The sequence below is a fragment of the Sarcophilus harrisii genome, chromosome 2 (genome assembly GCF_902635505.1).
Source record: "Sarcophilus harrisii chromosome 2, mSarHar1.11, whole genome shotgun sequence".
NCBI lineage: Eukaryota > Metazoa > Chordata > Mammalia > Dasyuromorphia > Dasyuridae > Sarcophilus > Sarcophilus harrisii.
Genome location: NC_045427.1, coordinates 141,481,649 through 141,507,085, shown reverse-complemented (window position 1 = coordinate 141,507,085; position 25,437 = coordinate 141,481,649). Strand labels below are relative to the sequence as shown.

The 25,437-nt window shown below is 33.3% G+C and overlaps 1 protein-coding gene across 1 annotated transcript in view; it reads left to right on the top strand.

Moving 5' to 3' along the window:
* The window catches only part of BUB1 (BUB1 mitotic checkpoint serine/threonine kinase), a 49,043-nt gene that overhangs the window by 10,971 nt on the left and 12,635 nt on the right, over nucleotides 1-25,437 (top strand). Inside the window, exons 6-17 of the mRNA XM_012540093.3 lie at nucleotides 1,386-1,477; nucleotides 2,229-2,281; nucleotides 2,380-2,564; nucleotides 3,666-3,817; nucleotides 5,633-6,021; nucleotides 8,724-8,779; nucleotides 9,908-10,033; nucleotides 10,125-10,235; nucleotides 11,754-11,850; nucleotides 13,877-13,958; nucleotides 16,590-16,764; nucleotides 24,552-24,639. Of these exons, the coding sequence (XP_012395547.1) occupies nucleotides 1,386-1,477; nucleotides 2,229-2,281; nucleotides 2,380-2,564; nucleotides 3,666-3,817; nucleotides 5,633-6,021; nucleotides 8,724-8,779; nucleotides 9,908-10,033; nucleotides 10,125-10,235; nucleotides 11,754-11,850; nucleotides 13,877-13,958; nucleotides 16,590-16,764; nucleotides 24,552-24,639 (1,606 nt within the window). The remainder of the gene's footprint in view (nucleotides 1-1,385; nucleotides 1,478-2,228; nucleotides 2,282-2,379; nucleotides 2,565-3,665; nucleotides 3,818-5,632; nucleotides 6,022-8,723; nucleotides 8,780-9,907; nucleotides 10,034-10,124; nucleotides 10,236-11,753; nucleotides 11,851-13,876; nucleotides 13,959-16,589; nucleotides 16,765-24,551; nucleotides 24,640-25,437) is intronic.

The window sequence follows — 25,437 nt, the reverse complement described above, 5'->3', positions numbered from 1 at the left end:
AGAACAAGGAATACTCACATAATTAGCTCAACAAGTTTAATTGTAAAGCTGTTTAGTTGTATAATGAAATATACCAAAATTGGTTTTTGGGAATGAGGCAAGCCAATAACATAAATGATTTCCACTACTGAACACAAAGATAGCCCTAAGCAAAATTTTAAAATAGATGAAATTAATTTAACATCCTTCTAATTCTCTTTCCCTAGGCATCTATTGTTTTTGTGATACTCCCCTTTCCTCCAATTCAGTATCCCATACCTGTCCTTCCCCTCAGAGTTCTTCACGTTATAAAATGACCCAATTCTTTAGCTCCTAAAGTCAGTCTCATTTCCCTAATGAGGCTGCTCTAATTCCCACAAAGGTTTGAATGACTGGTAGCTAGCACTTTAATCTTAGAGATTTTTATAAAGTAAGGGAAAAATTCGGGTTACATATGGGAAAATATTTTTAATCTATAAGGAAGGTAAGGGATCTCAGGTACCTCTATCATACTCATAGGCCAGCCTTACCTAGGCATGTGCTTTTAGACTAGTTTCCCTGTTTTTTATAGTTTCTTCTTGCCTCTGCTTTTAAATCCATAGATTTTCAAAAGACTCACAAATTGGGTCTTTTGGTTGGTTGGTTGCTTGCTTGGTTTTTTACAACAGCCATTTGTCCATGTGGATTGGTCTTCTTTTAATTCAAGGATATATTTCACCATATTGGTCATTTAGTAGTTACTTGGTGAATAATTATTGAATTGGATATCCCTCAAAAATGAGAAGTCAGAAAAAATCTAGATCTGTGGATCATACTTTCTAAAAATTCCATCTTGTTTCTGAAATTTAATTCACAAATATTATGTAGAGAAATGTATAAAAAGATACTAGAAAGGATCTAATTCAACAAACATTTATTAAACACCTATTCTTTTAAATATTTATCATGTTAAATAGAAGACTATGAGATACTACAGAACAAATAAAAAAAATTACAACTAGATATACAAGTTTGTTTAGTTCAAATTAAATAATAAATTATGTGTTTTAAGTGCTATTTAATAATGAATAAATTCATCTCCTTGTAGAAAAGACTACATTTCAACAACAATTTCAAAGTGGCCTGTCTTGTTAGTTGGAGCTTACTAAATTTTTTTAAAACTTTCATCCCCTGCAATGATTAGAATTAATTAGAAGAATGATTAGACTGATTAGAAGATTAGTCTCTAGGAAGCATTCATTAAATAATGAAAGTAGTTATTTGGCCTATGACTAAAAATGAGCAATGTGTGAATAATTTATGTTCTTCCTTGTCAAATTTATTGCAAATATATCTCTAATCTTTTGTTTCATAGCTTTGCTTCTTATGAGTTTTTAATTTGACAAATTCTATTTCTTTTTCTTCAGAACCCCTTCGCAATTCTCAAATATTAAATCAACTGACAACAGCAAGATCATGTCAAGGAAATGGTGACCCAACTTGCATTCCTAAAAGTCAGGTAGCAAAAATAAATAAATGTATTATTTGGATTCATGGGATAACTAGTAATTGTATTACCCAAAGTTGCTGTCCATTGATCACTTAATAAAATAAAGAGCCAATCAAGTAGACATTTGAGAATATTTTGCTTTTGGTAAAGTTTTAATTTGTAGCTAATTAAAAATTTATTGACATTCTGAGATTACATATCATTATTTTATTGATTGGTGAAAAATCTGCCATGGAAAATATAGTTAAATTATTGTCAGATTTGGGGGAGGAGAGTATTTAATCCAACAGGTAAAGACAAGTTTACACTCTAGTCTGATCAATATCAATTTGACACTCAGAAGTGTCAGATTCATTGTCCAGTGCAGATGCAAACCTCATCCCACTCCATGAAGTCTGAACAAGGTTATTTTGGGTTTGGTTTGGCTTGATTTAACTTTGAGTTTGACACCACTGTGATAGACCATTGCTAGGATTATGTATTAATGGATGTCTTAAGAGATTTTGCCTACCCCTCTTCCATATCAAGTGATGTATTGGATTAATTTTTATTTTATATTTGATTTCCTGATGCTAATGTCACAAGTGTACCTTTACTGATTAAAAACCTCAAACATTAATGGTAATATATATTTGAACATGTACTTGGTTTAAAAAAAGGTGCTTGATTTTTTATTAGTTTCAAACTATTTGACAGAGTTGATTGGATAAAAATGTATTTTAATACAAAGAATCCATTTTTGTGTGTGTGTTTTTTATAGGGTTCACTTTCTTCTGCAGTGCAGTCATCTACTCACAATAAAGAATCAAAAATGCAAGTACAATCCATGTGTTAAATAATTCATTTGCTTTAGAGAAAAGCAGGATAAAATATACAGTAATAAATGTACGCGCCATATTTTTCCATTATAGAGAACAACGTATCATCATTTCTAAATCAGGATATTCAGTCCAGCAATCTTCTCTGGCATCCAAAAGTGAAATCAAACAAATCTGTATGTACTGCAAAGATAAGCTCATTTGTGGCGATTCAGAGTTATCCTTCGAGGAACTAAGAGCTCAGAAGCACATGCAAATAAGAAAACAGAAAGAATGGGGTATTTCTTATTGTGATTTTTTTTTTTTTTTTTTTTAACTTTCTATTCCTTATCTTAAGAGCAATGTGATCCAGCTTATATTGCAATCGCCTCCTATATGAGAACTTGCAAAGAGGAACTCTCAGTTACTGTCAAGAGAGCTAAAGAGCATTCTCCTAAATACTAAGGAGATAAGCAGCTAAGGGTTCACTTTGAGATTCAGCTTGTGTGATTCTGACAATTTCTTAAATCATATGTAGTGAATTTCTTCCCATATAGTTTATTTTATTATAGACTGAGTATATTGCTCCCATCATAATCATGCATATTAAACACAATCCCTAAGCTAGATTAATTTGTCACATCAAATTGGCCACAATGTTCCCATCTCCATTGTTTTAAGAGAGAACAGAGAAATCTGTTTAAATCTAAGAGAGCTTTAAATCTGAGAAATCTCCAGTATTTTAAATCTGAGCTTTTTTCATAAGTAATCTTAATAATCATACAGTGTTCAAGCCTAGAATAATGGTAAAAACAAGTGACTTGTGGCTTTCATGTAGCTCTCAGAACTACAAGCACTAACAAAAGCTAGTCTGTAAATAGTTGCTTTTCATGTTGTAATCATTTTAGAAAGGATTCTAAATTGATATTTTAATGTACATTAACCATTTTCCTTTTAATTCTTGTGGAGGAATCGGTCTCACTGAACTTGTAATATATATGCTTATGTTTATAGCAACTATTCTTAAGTTGATCCAAATTTATTCTTAGAAACTTTAGTACGTGGTTATTGGATGAATAAACGTATGTATGGCTGTGTGTGTGTGTGTGTGTGTGTGTGTGTGTGTGTGTAAATTAGATTAAGAGTCTGTGAGCCTAAAAATACTGTTGAGATGGACCAACAAAGATGAAATGAAAAAGTTAAATACATTGTTTTCAGTGCTATCATATTCCTTAAATTATTGGTAAGTTCTGTTAGCAGCACAAAAATTACTATAGCTGTTAAAAAAAAAAAAAATCTGTCCTGAAAATCATCTTTGAACATATACAATTATGTCTTAAGGACTCCATCTTGCATATAAGGCTTTAAATTAATTTGTTTTAATATATTTGTACATCAAGTGAATGAAGACAAAGAATACTTAAAAAGGAAGGAAGCCGATGCTTTTGAAGACCAACTTTTAAAACAGAAAATGGATGAACTTCACAAGCAGCTGGCTGAAGTGATGAAGACATCACAGGGAAATACAGCTCCTCTCCAGGGTAGATCTGAGGTAAATTCAGCTGGGCAAATATTAACAGCTATTACAAATAGAGCCCTTTGGCTATAATGATAAAAAATGAAAGCATCTCTGCCCTCCAGCTTAGTTGCACAGGGCAGAAGTGAGTGAGCTAAGAATGTGCAGAGATGAGTGATTAAGTATCATAGTAAAATAAGAGGAAATCTGGGGCCAAAAAAAGCACTGACAACTTTCAGCTGGGAGAATGAGGGGAGACCTTCCAGAAGAGCTGGTACCTGGGCTCAGCTTTGAAGGAAGAAAAAGATTCTAAAATGTAGAGAGAAAGGCATGGGGAATTACTGTTCTCTGACTCTCACAATTATAAATGGCAACACTATTCCATGTGAAAGACTGAGCTTTCTCCTAAAACCAAAATTGGTCTTTAGCCCTAAAAACACTGTTCTCTATTTTAACATTTATCAGTTGTTTTATTGGTTAGTAACTTTAATAGTTTCAAGAATATTTTTAATCCATTATGCCAGCTAGATTTCTTTTCTGTTTCAACATATCACAACTCAGAAAGAGGTCAGGTACTGAGATAGCAATAGTTACAGCTTCTCCTGAATTCCTCAGTAACATTAAGGGTAGGAACAAAAAAGAAAGAGTTTAGACTCTAGTTTGACATGTGTTTGAACTTAACACATATGAGTTGAGGTGTTTGATCAATATTATCTTTGGAAGAAAAATGAAACAAAGTCACCAATTCAAAATCTGTGTGTAGAGAAGTGTAGATAACACAATACACAGTTGAGACAGTAGCATAGAGTACTCGGCTCAATCAGGAAGATAGGTTTAAATTGACCTCTGAAACTTAATAATTGTGTAATCCTGCCAAATTACTTCATCTTTGTGGCTTTAAGGCACTCTCTAGGATTTACCTTCAAAGTTCCTTGGCATTGACAAATGTTAGATTATTCTCATGTTTATATAGAGGCTATTCACAGATTGTCAAAGTTGGAATGGATGCTAGTTTAACCTGTATTTACTGAAATTGAGAATCCAAGGGATCAAGTTACATGCCTAGGGTCATATGACTGCCTCAGGTCATAGAACTCAAGCCAAGTCCTTTACTTTTGACTCTAGTTCAATTTGCTTTTCTACTAACCATAGTACAAGACACTTAAAATAAATGTTCACTTTATTTTGAGTTACACCAAGACTATCATCTACTGTTTGCCAGTAGAAATAATCTTGGATTTGTGGGTCATCCTTCTTTTGTATTTAAATATTTTTCTTGTTTATTGGTAAGACAAATAACATTAATATAGTCATTCCTTAATAAAATATCTACATTTCTCTACAAATAGATTTTGAATTGGTGACTTTGTTTCATTTTTCTTCCAAAGATAATATTGATCAAACACCTCCTATTTGCAATTAGTAATGAAATAATCTGAACAGAACAATTTTTTTTTTTTTTTGCTTCCTGAACTGAAGGAAGATAGAGAAATTAATTGCCAGGTGTCTATGATTGAGAAGATACCAAAGTTATTTTCATACATGTTAAAGAGCAGATGGCTATTCTGTTAGTTTCTTCTAAAACTATCCAAACCCCTTCTTTCTAAGAGTTGTCCTCATTTCCTCAGAGATATACAATGTAGAATTAAAGCCAGTGACAGTCACACATTTTAGTAACTAAAACAAAAAAAAAAAAATTCTTTTAAATTCAAGTTAAAACATCAACAAAGGGAAATGAAAATATCCAGTAGTTGAAGGCATTTGCTCCAAGGAAAAAAATATTCTTTATAAGATTAAATTGCCTCCTTAGTAATTTTAAAATTAATTTCCTTTTTAAATTCACTTTAAAAGGCTCATCCAGTATGTGTGAAGTCAAGTGAAAGTTTGCCAAGAGAACCAATTGGACCATATCAAGCCAGAAATCATCAGCCCTCAGTTAATCCAAAAGACCAAAAGCTAATGGCATCCTCTGTTGTGCAACTTCCAGCAAAGACTATTCCTACTACCTCATTGTTACCAAGGATCCATCAAAATGTTAACTGTCCCATCTCTGTGAGGCCCCAGTCAGGAACAGACTTCCCACTTGCAGTATGTGGAAAGGATGCCAGCAAAGTGCAAGAAGACCCAGGAGAAGGTCAAGATTATCACCAAGCACAAGCTAATAAGAACAGCATGAATATTATGCCTGATCCTTTTCAGAAGCCCTCTGTGTCTTCCCATGCTCTGCAACTTAGAGAACCGTATGTATAAAATAGTCTTTTTACTTTTCATATGTATAGAAATAACAGTTGCATTAGTGAATGACTAGTTATTCTAAAACCTTTTCCAACTTCCAAGATTGACGGTAAAAGAAACATAGTGTTTACTGCAGTTTATGGTTCCTTCTTAAATCCAACTTTCTCCCCATATTAAAATTCAGTTTGATAGTTCTTGATATTTACTGAAGAAAATCCAATTGTTAAACTAAAATGGTCTTTGCTTTCCGGTATTAAACTTGGATGTGTAGAGCTAATTGTTAAACCACATAAAGTTTCTGATGCACAATCTCTTCATACATGTTTCTTTCAATCTCCTGGGGGAATTTTGTGAAATTAATATCTAAGCTGCTCTCTGCCAAAGTAAAACCATATAATGTCTTAGAGATTTTAATTTTGAGAGATTCTCAAGTTGTATTTTTAACTTGCACTTTGAGATTTCTGATTTTTATTGTATTAATTATTGAAATGTGATTGTCATTTGGTTTTAATTCTACATTATATATATATATATATCTCTGAAGAAATGGGAAAAATTTTTGGCAAGAAGGGAAAGGGATAGGCCAAAATCCTGAATCTCCCCTAAAATATGCCATTCTCCCTTTTCTGTAACCTTTCTCGCCTGCTACTTCAAGCATATGTCTTATAGTGCCCTTTTATTTTTAGTAGATTTAAGCCAAAAGTATTTTTGATACTAGCAATTAAAAGAAATATATCCCCCAAATTTTTTCTTAATTTTTTTAAACTAACCTTAAAATCTACCAACTAACCAGTAAGGAATTCTGGACTCGACCAGACCCAACTCCCACATTACTGATATCAGCCTTCTCCATGTGGAGCTGCAGTCTTGCCTAGAAAACAACTTTGTGGCACATCTGCTTCCTAGCTTTACTCTCAAAGGACTGACTAGCCTTCTTATCGAAACTTGTACTCCACATTATTGCTTCAACCCTTAAATTTCCCTCAGTTACAGTTTTCAGGGATCATTATACTTCTACACTCACAAAACTGCCCAGTGTCTTTCTCATCAGGATGCTTACAGTTTTATCTCCAGAGTGACTTGCCATAGTATTGTTTTCCCTATATTAAGAAAATGTGGCATTTTTATGAATCAGTTTATAGTTACATATAATAATCTATATTCCTTATCACAGAGTAGAACAGAGGTGAGTGAAAAGAAAATATGGTGGCTATCTAGTCTAATCTATACCTGAACAATAACTCCCTGTGACTTACTTAAAGTCTATCCAGCCTTAGCTTGACTATTTCTTAGGAAGTAAAACCCAGTATCTCCTAAGTTCTCCAAAGTTCTGTTTTTCTAGACAGTAAAACAAAGTCTGCCTCTGTAACATCTATTTTTTGTTACTAATTCTACTCCCTAGGGGAAAGTAGAGCAACCTAATTACTCTCACATAATAGTTCCTCAGATACTTAAAGGCAACTCATGTCTCACTTAATCCCAAGATTTTTTCCTCTCTAGACTATAGCACCTTTTTTCCTTCAATTATGTTCCTATGACATTTCTTAATATTTTTACTCTAAATTTCTAAAGACAAAGCATGTATGTCTAGAGTGGTGCCCATTTCCCACACATCGAAAGGAGATTGTGTGCACATTCTTTTGTTTGTAGCGATTGATTGATGCTATTGAAGGAATTCTCCCAAAGTCATATCATTTGTCTCTTAATTTATTGAAATGATATGGGACAAATATTCTGAATGTCATTTTTATCCCCTGGTCATATTTATTTTTGAAATCTGTGAACCAATAATTAAAAAATTAGAAAAGGAATTCAAAAAGCTTTTTAATGATATAATAGGGAACTTAATTCACTGAACAATTAAAAACGTTTCCATTTCCCTTTATGATTAGTTAAATTAGAATATATTTTTATGGTTAGTTAAATTAGAATTTATTTCTAATGAAGTTTTGGGGGAGTTTTTCTCCTCTTGATTCTATATCCTTTGTAAATGTACTTAATCATTTTTGATTAGGAATGTGTTCATATTACCAGACTGATTCTGGAAATATCATTGGAATTGCTATAAGTGATGCTTAATCACTGGTTTTGAGGCTTGCATTTAATACCTGGTTCATAAAGTATGTAGTAGTGTATAAATCAAAGACATGGCGCATGAAAGTATCCAAAGATTTGAAAATAAGTTTCACACAGTGAGCAATCTAGAGAGACACATGATAGTTGTGAGTAGGCTGCAATGTGTAACCCATAAAAAAACTTTGGAGGAGTAGAATCGTCTTTGTAGAAATAAGAAGATAGAAAGAGAAATGAGGGATGATCATTGGACAGCCCACATGCTCCTCTCTCATCCTCACAGTGTCAGGAGAAAGGAAGGAAGGTCTCTAGCACATAGGGTGTATCTTCTATGACAAATTTACAGGAGAACACACACAGAATGGACAGACATAGATGTTAGAGGAACATTCAAATTGAAATGGCACATCCATTTGAGTATTTAATAGTGGACATTTTTCTTTAGGAGACAACATTTCTATTGATCCAGGTATATTCTTGAATGTTTAAAAAGTTCAGTCTCTGGTTTGGAACCAAGAATGACTGAAGGAGGAGGAGTTTATTACTATAGTCTGACCACTTCTTTCTTGAGAATTTATTTAATATAGTAGCTGCTTATACTTCAATTAACATTTTTTTTTTCTTTTTCCATTAGATATATGAATAAAAATACTTATGATTCAAGGCTATATACCGGCCCACAGGTTAAAGGTAATTACTCATATAATCAAATTTATTTATAAAAAGTTATTCCCAGTTTATTATTGACTGCAAATGGGTCTATTTTGTGGCAAAAGAAAAAGGAATCTCTATCTTTCAGGTAGCCTTGGGCCTGGATTTAATCTATTTAGAATTTAGGGGCTACTGTATATTTTTGTATGTTTTTTGTTGGAGGTAATTATAGATCTTTACATACAAGATAAACTTTACATAACGTAATGTGCAGAGTAACAAAGCACCCTTTCCCCTTCTACATGAGTCTTTCCACTTTGTCAATACAATGCTGAATAATCTCACAATTTGTCCCCTGGACCTGGAACATTCTTCTTCCTTACGTCTCTGACTTAACATCTTTAACATCCTTTGAATTCCTTTCAAAACTCAATTCAAGTGTCAACACCTTGAGTAAAATTTTCCCGACTTCCTCGGTTAAATGTTCCCCACTCCCAAATTACTTTGTTTATTTCCTCTGTTCACCTATTTGTGTACGTGCTGTATCCCCACAAAAAGATATAAGTTCAGGTTCAGGGAATGACTCATTTTTGTATTTGCCAGGCTTCTAAGAATGCCTACCTATTGGAGGTGCTTAATAAGTGATCAGTGTGAGAAACGTAGGTAGTAGAGAACAGTGGATGAGAGGCAGGAGATGAGACTCTTTTTAGCCCTACCACTAGCTTGCTGCAATTATAAGCAATTTCTCTATGCTTTTATATCTTTGTCTATAAAACAGATAGAGTTTATATCCTCAGAAATGATGTAAGATTAAAAATTTAAGAGTCAACTCAGGTGAATTTGTTAGAGTTGAAGATGGCTTTAGAGCTCATCTACTTAAATCTATCTGTTTTACTGGTGAGAAAACTCAGAGTAAAACAGATATATGCCCAAAGTTGTGTAACAAAACAGTGACAGAGAAGAGACTGGAGCCCCAGTGTCCAAGTTCTTGGTCCAGTGATTTTTTTCCTCTGTGAAAGTGCTTTGAAGAAAAAATGCTGTGAAAATGAAGGTAGTAGTGTGATTATTGTAGTAATAGTAGTAGTAAATCTTTCCTGAAAGTTTTGATTTCTCTTGATGATTTTGGTACTATTCTAACACTATATTTTCTTAAACAATTTATATTAGCTGAAACACCTTCAGCTTTTGGTGTAAGTACTTCTCATGTAACACCCAACACATCAGCAGGAATGATACAGGCTACACCATCAAGAGTCCAGCCTTCACCCACAGTTCACACCAAAGAAGCTCTAGGTAAGGGGACTTTTAGACTACATCTTGCCATGGATTAATGAAAATTCTTCTGCAATCATTTTGTAATGAACTTTCCCTTTCTTCTTTTAAGGTTTAATAATGAATATGTTTCAGGAAACTTCACATCCTGAAGTTTCTGTTGAAGAAGATAAACTTTCCTCTCTGAATCAAGATGATGATATATTTAAGGACCATTCCCAAAGTAATGACTTCCTTCATTCATTTCATTAGATATGGATTGATTGATTTTGCACTGTATTAAGGTCTATGGGGCTTATCAAGAATTATAAATCTCTGATCTCTGGACTGGGTGGGATCACAGTCTAGTTGCTAAGGCAGGAAACTTATAGGAGGCAACTAGGTGGCTCAGTGGATAGAGCGCTGGGCCTAGAATCAGGAAGACCTAAATTCAAATACAGCCTCAAATACTTACTAGTTGTATGACTCTGGGAAAGTCATTTAACCTATTTTTCCTTAATCCACTGGAAAAGAAAGTGGCGAAACACTTCATTTTCTTTGCCAAGAAAACTCTAATGACAGTGTGTTCCATAGGGTCACAGAGAGCCACACATAGGTGAATGACTGAAAAACCACAGTACGCCAATGTGATTAAGTGACAGAGACAGGACTAGAGAAGTTTAGAAAGGGAGAGTGTGGAGTGGATTAGGGTGATCAGCAAGGGCTTCACAGAAGGTCCAATATGAAGTGTACTTCCAAAAACAGAAAAGCAATAGGATCTTCTAGGCTGGAAACATGCACAGTATTAGATAGAGGACCTCAGTTCACATGTTGCCAAATGGTTATCACCCCTGTCACCCTGGGTGAGATACTTAAACTCCCTCAACCCCTTTCCTTTTTCAAGATGAGGGGGTTGGACTAAATAGTGTCTGAGGTCCCCTATGAGTCAGACAGTAAATAGAACTGTTTGACCATAGGAAATTAACTATGTTAACAGATAAAGCTGAAAAAATAGATATGGGGATCAGATTTTTCCAGAGCAAAGACCTGAATGTTAGGCTGAAAGGGCTTTGGGAGGTTTTTTCTTTTTTCTTTTTAAGCAGTACTGAAGTAAAATGATGAAAATAATGCATTAGATTGAGTAGTGATTGTATAGGATTAATTAGAATAAGGAAAGGTTGGACAGAGACCCCTTAGGAGACTTGCAGTTGTTTCAGCAAGTAATAAGAGTTTGAACACATGAACCCTCAGTGGAAAAGAAAAGGAAAAGGTAGAAATGAAATATTTCATAATGGAAGAATCGTCTCTACATGGTGATTAATTAAATAGGGATAGAGAAGACATTAGAAATAATTGAGGTTTGGAGCCAGCATGGTTAGAAAAATGCTGGGATTGCTGACAGAAATGGGGAAATAGAATCAATTTGGAAGAAAAGGTGATGAGTTTAAAACAAAACTAAACATCCAGAGTGTCAACCATTGTCAAATATTAATCAAAAATGAATTTTTAAAAATCCTATAATTTAAGCCATGTAAAATAATAATTTTACAATAATTATATATATGTATACATATTTAAAGACACATTTATATTTGAAAGAAACTTATAGTTATCTGTATGTGTTTTATTTATAAGAAAACTAAGTCGATATTGTTACTTAGTTTCAGGAACCAAAAAACCTATTTAATTTCTCATTAATAAAGTATAACAAAATGTATCATTTTTACAGCATTAAAATTGATTGTACTTAACTGTCTTGCAGAGACTCTACAGCCCCTGGGAGCTTGGGGAGTTAATGATGTCCCTTCTGTGTCACCTGCCTTTTCCATTTTTGAAGATGGAAGTAAAGAAAATGCTGGGTAAAACAACATAATTACAATAATAATTTGGGTTGCAGAATGGAACTTTATATATTCCTATAGGTGTCAAAGATTTAGAGCTGTAGGGAGTCTCAGCAATCATCTTGTCTAAACCTTGTACATATGGCACAGGGGGAAAACTGGATTTAGAATCAAAGGACTTGAGCTCAAGCCTGGCTACTTTCTACCTATGTGATCTTGGACAAATCATTTAAATTCTCAGAACCTCAGTTTCCTCATTTATAAAAAAAGAGGAGATTAGACTGGGTGTCATCTACAGCCTTTCAGCCTCAAATCTATGAAATGATAATATTACAGATGAAAAAACTGAGGCCTAAGAACATTTTTTTCTTTTTTTTTTTTTTTTTTTTATTACTATAGCTTTTTATTTAGAAGTTATATGCATAGGTAATTTTATAGCATTGACAATTGTCAAACCTTTGGTTCCAATTTTTCCCCTCCTTCCTCCCATCCTCTCTCCCAGATGACAGGTTGACCAATACATGTTAAATATGTTAAAGTATAAATTAAATACAAAATAAGTATACATGTCCAAACAATTATTTTGCTGTACAAAAAGAATCGGACTCTGAAATAGTGTTCAATTAGCCCGTGAAGGAAATCAAAAATGCAGGTGGACAAAAATAGAGGGATTGGGAATTTTATGTAATGGTTCCCTAAGAACATTTTCAGGGATTATGATATGTAGTGTGTAACTATCCCTCATTCTAACTAGAATAAAAACTGCAAAATTAGGACTTAACGCATTTTTTTATTTTAATAGCTTTTTATTTTTCCAAATACATGCAAAGATAGTTTTCAATATTCACCTTTGCAAAATCTTATGTTCCAAATTTTTGTCCCTTATTCCCCCATTCATAGACACTAAGCAATCCAATATAGGTTAAACATGTGTAATTTTTCTAAACATATTTCCATATTCATCATATTATGCAAAAAAAAAAATCAAATCAAAAGGTGAAAGAAAAAACTATGAGAAAACAAATAGCAACAACAACAAAAGGACGAAAATATTATGCTTTGATCCACCTTCAGTCTCCATAATTCTCTTTGGATGTGGATGGCTCTTTCCATCACAAGTCTATTGGAAATGCCTTAAATCATCTCATTGTTGAAAAGAGCCAAGTCCATCCCAACTGATCATCTTGTTGCTGTGAATAATGTTCTCTTGATTCTGTTCACTTAACATCAGTTCATGTAAGTCTTTCCATATTTTTCTGAAATCAGCCTGCTCATCATTTCTTGTAGAAAAATAATATTTCATAGCATTTATCTACCATAACTTGTTCAGCCACTCCCCAACTGATGGTTATCCCTCAGTTTCCAGTTCCTTGCCACTACAAAAAGGGCTGTTACAAACATTTTTGTACATGTGGATCCCTTTTCCCTTTTTTATGATCTCTGGGACTCCTGGGTCAAAGCACATGTATGGTTTGATAGCCCTTGGAGCATAGTTCCAAATTCACAGCATTTTAAAAAATAGAAAATGGTTTTACATTACCCAAAGCTTTAAAGGGAAGCCATTTTCTAAGTAGGGAATATTCACTAGTAGATGCGGCTGATTGTCTAGCCTAGCTCTATTAACTCAATGAAAATTTTCTTATAGGGATATAATGAAGAAATAGGGCATTTCAAGACAGAGAAAAATCATTGTCTAGGAATTGGAAGAGCTGCAGAAAAATCTTGGAAAGAAAAAATGAATTGCTAGGTGTTGAAGCTTTAAGTGGAATACTTGGGATTCCCTAATTTATCCTTCCAAGTGAATAAATCTATAATTTTGCATCAAAAATGAATTAAATTATTTTGTTTTTGTTTTTTTTATCAAATTTTTTCATCTGTTTCACTGATTAAAGGTTATTTATTAATAGAATCTTAACTAATAGGACAGTTGATTTTTTTTTTCTGTCACTTTCATCTTTTCAGTTTATTTAGTCTGTCTTGTTTACAAATTTGACTTTTTTCTGTGCCACTCAAATTTATTTAAAAGATTTCCAATCCTTTCTAGATTAACACAGCCTAAAAACAAAACCATGGGAATCAGATTCTTTGGTGAACGACCTACAAGCAGATCTGCTTCCAAATCAAATGTAAGTATAATGGGAAGAAAGATAGCATTCAAGAATCTTAATGAATTTGAAATTGTTCAACTCATCTGCCACAGTCACTAAGGGGAACATAATATTTATTTATTTAATTGGGGAAAAAAATGTTTTATTAAGCAGATGAGAAGGAAGTAGGGGAAAGATTGCAAGAGGAGATGACTGAGATCTCAGTCATGGATAGAGGTGAAGGAATAGATTTAAAGATGGAAGTACAAGAATTAGAATTGTTTCCTATGACTGGGAGACAGCAAAAGCAAGTAGATAGTGCTTCTGAAAGGTTTTGAGAAACAGTTGTGGGGTTGAGGGGAGTTGCTGTAGTTAGCTATCAGTCTCATTAAAAGAGGCTCCAGATGAGGGTGAGAGGAAAGAAGAAAAGGCTTATACTAGATAATATAGGCTGCAAGAAAAAGGGTTAATAAGAGTAGAGTAAAAGAATTTTCATCATCAAGAGCCCATCTGAGATTACTTCATTTATAGTGGGCTTCCTGTATTTTCTCCAGCACTATTCAACAGCCCTGGAACTGAAAATGAGAAGCTGAATGGTGGATTCACAAGTATCATGACAATTAAAAAAGAATATATGTGAAAGAATTTTTGAAGGCCTGTACAAATGTAAGATATTATTGTAGAGCATCAGTTTAGGAATGAGATTCTTAAGATTTTGAGATTTGAAATTAGTGAGATTGTAGTGGTTTACAAATGTGAACAAATATCTAATTTTAGTATGTTTAGCTTTCTCTTCAAATATTTTGTGAAATAATGTAGAATATCTGTTCACTGTTCATTTGGATAGGGATATAAGCAAATAGACCAAAAAAAAAAAAAAGATAGATTGACTGATAAATTTGAAGAAGAAGAACTTGAATACAATTGTCAGAATTTAGTTTATATAGCTTTATGTAAATGAGAAAGAAAACCCAGTTTCCTTCTCCACAACAGGAGTGATCTAAAGAAAGCTTTCTCCACTATTAATGAAAAATCCAAACTTAACCCTTCTTCCATATTAAGTGCTGATTGTTGAGTTAAGTCAAACTTTTAGAGTAAAATATATAGCTTCAACTTTGAAGTTAAAGGGGAAAATACAAAATTAGGAATAAACCATAGTTATGAGAGATTAATTCAATAGATGTTCTACATGGATAACATAAAAGTCATTGCTACTTTTAACCAGTACACAACCTTAGTTATTAGCCATCTGGTCTTTTTTTACTGTCTTCTTCAGGAATCTCATCTATTTTTGTGGTAATAATTTCCAAATCTATATTACTAGGTCTGACTTTTCTCACCAGGTCCAGTCTCTTATTTTCTGATTGCTTGCTTTACCCCATCCCCAATACCCACCAATACCAAAAATGTAACATGTCCAAAACTAAATGTATTTTAACTCTTCTGTAATCTCCTGTCTAGCTAATCTATTCTAGAAGCACATAGATTTCACCACAATTTCTTTAATACTTTTTCTATTCATCTATTCAAGTTTCTTATTAGCTCTCATCTGGATGTCAAAAACTTCCTAAATGTTCTTCCTTTCTCTAGTATCTCTCTATTCTTGTCTGTTTTATACTGCTTTCTGCCATTTCAGTTTTTCTAAAGTATAGCTCTAATATCTCTTCCCCTATTCAACCTTAAATGGCCTGTTGAATGAAATAGGAAACTCATTAGACTGGCATTCAGTGTCTCAGCCTCCCATATATAGATACCTATATGTATCTTTCATTTTGGTCAAAGTAGAGTATTCACTATTCTTCAAATATACCTTCTATTTCTCTGTCTCCATATCTTAGTTCAAACTTTTCCTTTTGCTTAGAATGTTTCATCTATTTTCCACCTCTAATCCATTTCTTCCTGTCATAATATTTAGGTCTAATCTCAAATGCCTGTCCTTAATGAAGTCTTTCCAGATTCTTTTCTCTTTCCCCTCTCCATCACTATTAAGAGAAAACCAAAAATACCCTAAAACAACATCCCTCTTCACAGGGGAAGGTTATGATGTTTGTCAAATACTTTATAAGCCTTAAAGTATTACATAAATGAAAATTATAACTAATGGTAATATTGTTATTTTTGTATATAACTTATCAGATTTCTAATTCTCTGGTTGATTACTCTTTCTTACTATCTTTGTATCTCTCAAAGTACTTTGCAAATAGTGGGTCTTTGATAAATATGAGTTGAGTTGTATTGAATTTTCCCTCCTTTCCTCCTTCATCCTACCTGCCTGGTGTGCCAGTCTGTTAGCAGGGTATTACTATAAACTTAGAATGACCCAGCTTGATAAAAAAATCCTGAATCCTCTTCTGATATTTTGTGTTCTACTGTTTCATAGTTTTAGATAAGCTAATCTCTACTGCCTTCATTCTAGCAAGCTCTTTGACCTTTTTCTAAGAAATATACCAGTTAAAGTATTTCAATTTCATATAATACCTTTAAAAAAATTACAATTGTAGGAAGAATCATTATTTCTGTAATAGGACCAAAATAATTTCTTTCCATTTGACACTGTTAATATGTATTACCTTTGATCCATATGGTTTATATATCTTAAAAAGCTATTAAAATTTAAAATTTCTTTGGAAATGGGAAGGTTGTTACTTTTCAATCTTTCTTATATTCCAGGAAGGATTTCAGTCAACAGAGCCCTTGGATGATTGTACTGTATGGGGTGTACGCTATAATAAAACTTTGGCACCCAGTCCTAATAGCACAAGAGATTTTACATCTGCTGCACAACTTGCTTCTACGCCATTTAACAAAATTTCCGTGGATGCATGGCAAGCCCTGGAAGACAAAGGTGATGGTTACTGTATTTTGGTGCCTTTGGAACCACTCTTGATATTTTAGTGTTCTGATTGTAAGTTTTAAATATCTTTTGACTTGACTTCATCATGTCATCTCATCTCTCTTCCTGTAAATGGCCGAGACAAACATAGAGATAGACAGACATAGACAGAGAATAGAGAATTCTGGCATCTATAAGGATCTTTTTGCTTTTTTTGAAATTTAATATCTTATGTTGTTAGTAAAATACAGATATATAAGTAACAGTTGAAGGTGTATATATTTTAATTTGAACCAACTATATCAGACAGTTGTGTACCCTATTCACATTTCCCAGATTTCTTAACAAATAATGAAAACTGTCGAAGTGGAAGTTGCTTTCAAATTAAGGAGGAGATACAGATTTGAGTCCTTGTTCTGAAGCAATCTCAGGTTCCATGCTACTTCTATCCACTCTTCCTATGTCGCATTATTTGTAATGAATCTCTTCTCCCATCCACCTCACAGAAGGTCCAACTTTGCCTAAAAATCACTTCAAGAAGTTCCTTAGGGAAGTGGCTACTTGTTAATCTTGGTGCCTAGCTCTCAAAAAATGTTGCTGGTCAGCTGATTGAATCAATGAACCATCCTGTGACTGACAGCTAAAGTAATTTTCCTTCACTCAACCTGTCCCCCTAATGACTGGAATTCATCTCCTTCTCAATTGCCTCTCTCAGAATCCTGAACTCCCTGCAAGATTCGGGTCAGGAATCATTTCTGATATGAAGCCCCTCCTGATTGCCTCCCAAATCTAATGACTTTGTATTTACCTTATCCACATTTGGTATGTGGGCATACTATGTGTCTGTGTACAATGTATACTGTTTCTCTAGGTAGAGCATATGATTCTGAAGGTCATCCAGGAAACAAGCATTTCACAAATGTTCTATATCTTCACTGTCTGATACATGGCAGGCACTCGTTTATTTTAAAATGCAGTCTAATAATGAGTTCTATAAGAGCTATACTTTTAAGTCCTTTCCATATTATAATCTGCACAAGCAACTTAGAGATTTTTCATTCATTTAAATTTCATTATATTAAAATTTTGTGTTACTGACTTATCAAAACTAGATAATTATAAAAGTTTATATAGCCAATAAATAAACATAACTGATTTAAAATTCTTGGAAGAATTTTTACAATAGAGATGATACTGAGAACAGCAGGTAGCAATATGGGGATAGAAGAAACTAACTATTCTCTTTCATCTTTTTCTTTGAAGGCTATTTAAGGGTGCCTTTGTGACTTTGTTCTTTTTGCTTGGATGCTTCACTGATGTCATCAGTATTCCTCATTCCTCTCTATAAAAATCATTACTTATTTGAATTAAGAGCAGATTTTTACTAAGTGTATCATCTAAATCCAAAGAATCATTAGCCTTTCATTATCAATTTGCAGAAATCCTCTTTCATACAACCACTTTACAATGTGAGTAATTATTCATATCCTATAGTCAAAACTCCTTTCTCTTGATACATCAATTTTTTTTAGCAGCAGTTAACTAAAGCAATAATGTAAATTTCCAGGAAACCCTTAGGTTACTAGACCAAAGTATATTTTAATATGGGTTCAGTACCTCTTGGTCCCATTTGTTTAAAGCCATGATTACCAATTGAAGAATGAGAGAACATAATCCCTGGTTTATGAACCTGTAAGTTAATTTTTTTTTTTTTTTTTTAAATAAGAGAGCCTCAATAAAGGGGAAGAGGTCAGGCATTAAGGTAAACTTGTCACATAGTTGATTAAACAAAGTTGTAAAAACTATTTTTATTTTTTTTTATTATAGCTTTTTATTTACAAGACATATGCATTAATTTTTCAGCATTGACAATTACAAAACCTTTTGTCCCAATTTTTCCCCTCCTTCCCCCCCACCCCCTCCCCCAGATAGCAGGTTGATCAATACATGTTAAATATGTTAAAGTATAAGTTAAATAGAATATATGTATACATGTCCATACAGTTATTTTGCTACACAAGAAGAATTGGACTTTGAAATAGTGTACAAATAACCTGTAAAGGAAATCGAAAATGCAGGTGAACAAAAATATAAGGATTGGGAATTCTATGTAGTGGTTCATACTCATTTCCCAGAGTTCAATTCATTACTACTCTATTGGAACTGATTTGGTTCATCTCAATGTTGAGGAGGGCCACGTCCATAAGAATTGATCATCATATAGCACCGTTGTTGAAGTATATAATGATCTCCTGGTCCTGTTCATTTCATTCAGCATCAGTTCATGTAAGTCTCTCCAGGCCTTTCTAAAGTCATCCTGTTGGTCATTTCTTACAAAACAATAATATTCCATAACATTCATATACCACAATTTATTCAGCCATTCTCCAATTGATGGGCATCCACTCTGTTTCTAGTTTCTGGCCACTACAAAGAGGGCTGCCACAAACATTCTTGCACATCCAGGTCCCTTATCCTTCTTTAAGATATCTTTGGGATATATGCCCAGTAGTAACACTGCTGGATCAAAGGGTATGCACAGTTTGATAACTTTTTGAGAATAGTTACAAATCACTCTCCAGAACGGTTGGATTTATTCACAATTCCACCAACAATGTATCAGTGTCCCAGTTTTCCCACATCCCCTCCAATATTCCACATTATCTTTCCCTATTATTCTAGCCAACCTGACAAGTGTGTAGTGGTATCTCAGAGTTGTCTTAATTTGCATTTCTCTGATTAATAATGACTTGGAGCATCATTTCATATGGCTAGAAATAGTTTCAATTTCTTCATCTGAGAATTGTGTATTCATATCCTTTGACCATTTATGAATTGGAGAATAGCTTGATTTCTTATAAATTAAAGTCAATCCTCTCTATATTTTGGAAATGAGGCCTTTATCAGAACCTTTGACTGTAAAAATGTTTTCCCAGTTTATTGCTTCCCTTCTAATCTTGTCTGCATTAGATTTGTTTGTACAAAAACTTTTCAATTTGATATAATCAAAATTTTCTATTTTTTGATCAGTAATAATCTTTAGTTCTTCTTTGGTCATAAATCCTTTTCTCTTCCACAGGTCTGAGAGATAAACTATCCTATGTTCTTCTAATTTATTTATAATCTCATTCTTTATGCCTAGATCATGAACCCATTTTGACCTTATCTTGTACGGTGTTAAGTGTGGGTCAATGTCTAGTTTCTGCCATACTGATTGACAAAATAACTAAAATAACAGTGAGTTCTTATCCCAAAAGCTGGGGTCTTTGGGTTTATCAAACACTAGATTATTAAAGTTATTGTCTATTTTGTCCTTTGAACCTAACCTATTCCACTGATTACCTAGTCTATTCCTTAGCCAATACCAAATGGTTTTAGTACCTGCTGCTTTATAATATAATTTTAGATCTGGTACAGCTAGTCCATCTTCATTTGATTTTTTTTTTCATTAGTTCCCTTGAAATTCTTGACCTTTGTTGTTATTTTTTCTAGGTCATTAAAATAGTTTTTGGGGAGTCTGATTGGTATAGTACTAAATAAATAGATTAATTTAGCTAGTATTGTCATCTTTATTATATTTGCTCGCCCTATCCAAGAGCATTTAACATTTTTCCAAGTGGTTAGATCTGATTTTATTTGTGTGGAAAGTGTTTGGTAGTTTTGCTCATATAGTTCCTCATTTTCCCTTGGCAGATAGATTCCTAAATATTTTATACTATTGGTAGTTACTTTAAATGGAATTTCTCTTTGTATCTTTGTTGGATTTTGTTGGTGATATATAAGAATGCTGATAATTTATGTGGGTTTATTTTGTATCCTGCAACTTTGCTAAGGGTATGGATTATTTCTAATAGCTTTTTAGTAGAATTTCTGGGGTTCTCTAAGTATGCCTATCATTAGCAAAGAGTGATAATTTGGTTTCCTCATTACCTACTCTAATTCCTTTAATCTCTTTCTCAACTCTTATTGCCAAAGCTAACATTTCTAATACAATATTAAATAGTAACAGTGATAATGGGCAGCCTTGTTTCACTCCTGATTTTATTAGGAATGGTTGCAGTTTTTCCCCATTACATATGATACTTACTGATGGTTTTAAATAGATGCTACTGATTATTTTAAGCAAAAGTCCATTTATTCCTATACTCTCAAGTGTTTTTAATATGGATGTTGGATTTCATCAAATGCTTTTTCTGCATCTATTGAGATGATCATATGGTTTTTGTTAATTTGGTTACTGATGTGGTCAATTATACTAATAGTTTTCCTAATATTGAACCAGCTCTGCATTCCTGGTATAAATCCTACTTTGTCATGGTGTATTATCCTGGGGATGATTTTCTGTAGTCTTTTTGCTAATATCTTATTTTAAGATTTTAGCATCAATATTCATTAGGGAGATTGGTCTATAATTCTCTTTCTCTGTTTTCAACCTACCTGGTTTAGGGATCAGTACCATGTCTGTGTCATAAAAGGAATTTGGTAGGACTCCTTCATACCCTATTTTTTCAAATAGTTTATATAGTATTGAGGCTAATTGTTCTTTCAATGTTTGGTAGAATTCATATGTAAAATCCATCTAGTCCTGGGGATTTTTTCTTAGGGAGTTGATTAATAGCTTGTTCTATTTCTTTTTCTGAAATGGGACTATTTAAGCAATTTACTTCCTCCTCTGTTAATCTGGGAAGCCTATATTTTTGGGGGTAGTCATCCATCTGAAAACTATTTTTAAAGAAACTAGTTCAAATAAAATTTTTCCTCCAGAAGTCAATATTGTCTGTTTAGTTTGCTATTTCAACTCTGTAAACTCAAGCAAAACTCTTTGTAGTATGAAAAACACATGAGAAATATCTAGTACCTACTGTGTAATGACTATCTCTGCTAGAAATTATTCAGTATAGAAGTAACTGGCTTGAAACATCCATGTGCTTTGAGTTATATCATTGCCATCAGTATTCAGCGGTAGCATTTTCAGAGCCCAATTTAAATATTGGGAAGTGATTCTTTGTTTCTTAGCACTAATTGTATACTGTTCATTTGACATTTATCACTTTGTATCTCCTCATATTTCTTGATCAAGGATGTGGTTTTTTAATCATTTGTGTCCCATTTATTGCCATATAAGTTGGCTTTGAGCTGAGAGGCATCATCACATAGTGGAGTGAGTTTCAGATTGTGATCTGAAGACTCTTGGAGTCCCTGAGACCCTTTCAGAGTATCGACAAGATCAAAACTTTTCATAATAATATTAAAGATATTATGTAAAATGGGTACTCTTCTCACCAAGGTTTTTATTTGTTTTAGAAACTAATTATTTTTCATAAAATATTTTATTCATATTAACATGAGGGTTTATCATTTTAATGAATTAATTTTTTTAAATGTATGTTTTCATTTCTAACATGGTAAATATTAGTAGCTATAACCCACATAATCAAAAGTACTTTGTGGTCCTCAGTTTCAAAACTGTTAAGGAATCTTGAGACTAACAGGTTTGAGAATTGATATCAGAGTCTTGAAAATTTAAGTTCAAGTCTTACCACAGATATCTATTGGTTTTGTGATCCTGAGCAAGCCACATCTCAGGGTCTCCCAAGAAATTCTCTTAAGACTTACTTGCTAATAATCACTGGTAGTAGAGAGTTTCCTATAACAATGAAATCACAGGCATTGTACACTGATGTTCAAAAACTTGCCTTTATCTTCTCCCTTACTTTATATCTAGTCAATATAACACAGTCATATTGATTTTGTATCTGTTAGATATCTTTTCTATCTCTTCATCTACTGACACCATCCTAAAACATACTCTTATTACTAATCCAACTGAGCAATGACTGCCTTGCTAGTCAATTCTTCATTATTTACTCTGCCAGTCCGTCTTTCATATAATTTTTAAAATAATCTCTCTTATCTAAAGATCAAACTTGATCAGTAAATATTAAGTGTCTATTATGTGCCAAGAGTTGTGCCAAGTGCTAGAGACACAAATGCAAAGGTGAGCCTTTGAGCCCAACATTCTATTGGCATCAGAAAGTAACATCACTCCTTTATTCAAAAATCTTCAGGCTTTCCCTTCTGCCTGAATCAGATTCAGAAACCTCTTTCTGGCCTATTAAAGGCTCTCTTCAATTTAACACTATTATAACTTTCCAATCTTATCTCTTTAGGTTACTATCATATATTCCATATCCCTGCGATTTTTTGCTTCGACATGCCCTAGGCTTTCTTGTGAGATCATTATCGCTCTTTTAAGATCAACTCAAATGACTTTCAGAAAGCCTTCTTTGATTTCTCTTCCCCATTAGTAACAAGTGTATTTCTTAGATTTACCATATAGCATATTTTGTATCATGTTTTATAGAGAATAGCCAAGATGTATTCCATAGAGAACTGCCCTCCACATCAGGAAAATCTGGGTTCATGTTCTGGCCCTGACACTTTCTGGTTATGTGATCCTCAGCAAACACTAATCCTAATGCCAACTCTGCCTCTGCCTCTATGATTTTAAGTTCATTGAGAAAGATATCGGTATATATTATAAAGGAGGTTCTTCCCTTGGAGCTCTCATGCTCCATAGTAGTACCTACTATGCACTCATGCAGTCACAGGTTTGATCCAAAAATATGTTTTATGTCTTTTTTTTCTCAACTAGACTGTGTGATCTAAGAGGCCAAAGACTACCTTATCAAAATTGTGTTTCTTCCGCTCTATGTAGCATGATGTTCTATAAAATGGAAATGCTTGATAAATGTTTGTTGAATTAATGTCTTTATGTACTTTCTGTTTCTAGTGTTCCTCTATAGCTTGCCAACCTGGAGTCAGGAAGATTCATTTTCCTGAGTTCAAATTCTGCTTTAGCCACTTAATAGCTTTGTGACCCTGGGCAAGTCTCTTAACCCTGTTTGCTTCAGTTTTCTCACCTGTAAAATGACCTGAAAAAGCAAATGGCAAAATCACTCCCATATCTTTACCAAGAAAACCCCAAAATGAGCCATGGAGAGTTGGTCACTCCTGAAACAATATAGCTTAATAGCTTGCTTTTTGTAGAAATTGTGTCTAGTTGTATTTAACTATTGGGAATCATTGCCATATTTGTTTCTCTTTGTATGTATTCATTTTTCAGGTCTTGAATAGCAAAACAAAATTTTCATTTCATTAGGCTTTTTCAACCTATGTATGTAAGACTTGATTAAAGGACATTAAAGGTTTTATTTGTGTTTTTAAGAAACTAGAAGATTACATACTACATTGGGCATTTTATAAACAACAATAGTACTGCAGAATGATAGAACTTCTAAATAATCCCTGAAAAAATTCATGTGATTCTCCCAGCTCATGAGTTGTGCTCATTACATGGAACCATACCATAACCTTGAAGCTAATTCAATATTCAAGTTCATTAGGAAAAATGGAAAGTCACCTTCAAGCATAAAATTGATAACTGGTTTTGTAAATATGTGTGCTATTCAGAGATTTGCCTAGACTTTTTGTATCCATTTCTTTGAAGAAAGAAAAAGAATGGAAAAGAGAAAGAAGGAAGGAAATTCTTATTAAAGTGAAAAGTTAATATTAGAATTCTTACATATTTTATTATATTTCTGAACTAAGCTTTCCTATGAGAATGAAGTTTTGAAGTTCTAATGGAAATCAATGCTTTTCTTTAGTAATACTTTTGAATCTTCAAATCTAATATACTGTAAATTAGGGAATATGTAATTGAAGTAATTAGGTTGTTGTCATAAAGTATCTTTTTTATCATGTGCCTTTTTTTCTAATTAATTATGTTTGAATTTTAGAAAATATGATTGAAAATGATAGTGCTGGGATAACTTATGATTCCTGTAAGGAAAAATTTGTGGAGAACTCAAAAAATCAAAAACTAAGGTAATTTTGTATTTCTTTGTTTCCAAATGTGTCTTTAATATCATATCTATTATACAGCATTTAATTCTAATCTGTATGTTTCATTATGTAGTTGTTATTTTAAAATGAAAGCTGTTCCTATTTAAGAGATGTAGACTTGAACTCTATAAAGCTGAGAAGCCAAAGAAATAGCTGGAGTAGTGGTCTCATGCCACCATAACCTTGTTCTTATCAGATTTGGAGGGAAAAAATTAAAGATAGCTCTCATTCCTTTTTTTTCCCCCAGCAAGATCATTGGGATTAATTTCTTGCTAGTAAGAGCTAGTGTCAAGTGTCTGAGATTATATTTGAACTCAGGTCCTCCTGACTCCAAGACGGATGCTCTATCTACTGTGCCACCTAGCTGTTCCTATACCTCTCATTCTAAAGACATGCAATGGATTTCAAAGCTGCATGGCCATTATTGAGACATCAGAATGCATCCAGAAGAGATTGACCAAGATAGATGAGTTATATTTTCCATAGAGTCAGGGGAAGACCCCAGGAGTAATGGGTAAGAATTGCAGAGAGGTAGATTTTAGCTTGATCATTATCACAATTTATATTTAGATGATGTAGTCATTACTCTATATAGAACTTTGAGGTTTACAACCATGTTCCTCACAGCCCTGTGAGGAAAGTAATACAATCATCATATGCCTGTTTTATGGCACTAAGGCACCAAAAGGGCAATTAGTGCCTGAGTCAGGATTCAAATCCAAGCATGCAGACTGTTATATTGGATCAATCTGTACTTTAAAGTTTGCAGAGAATTTTCTT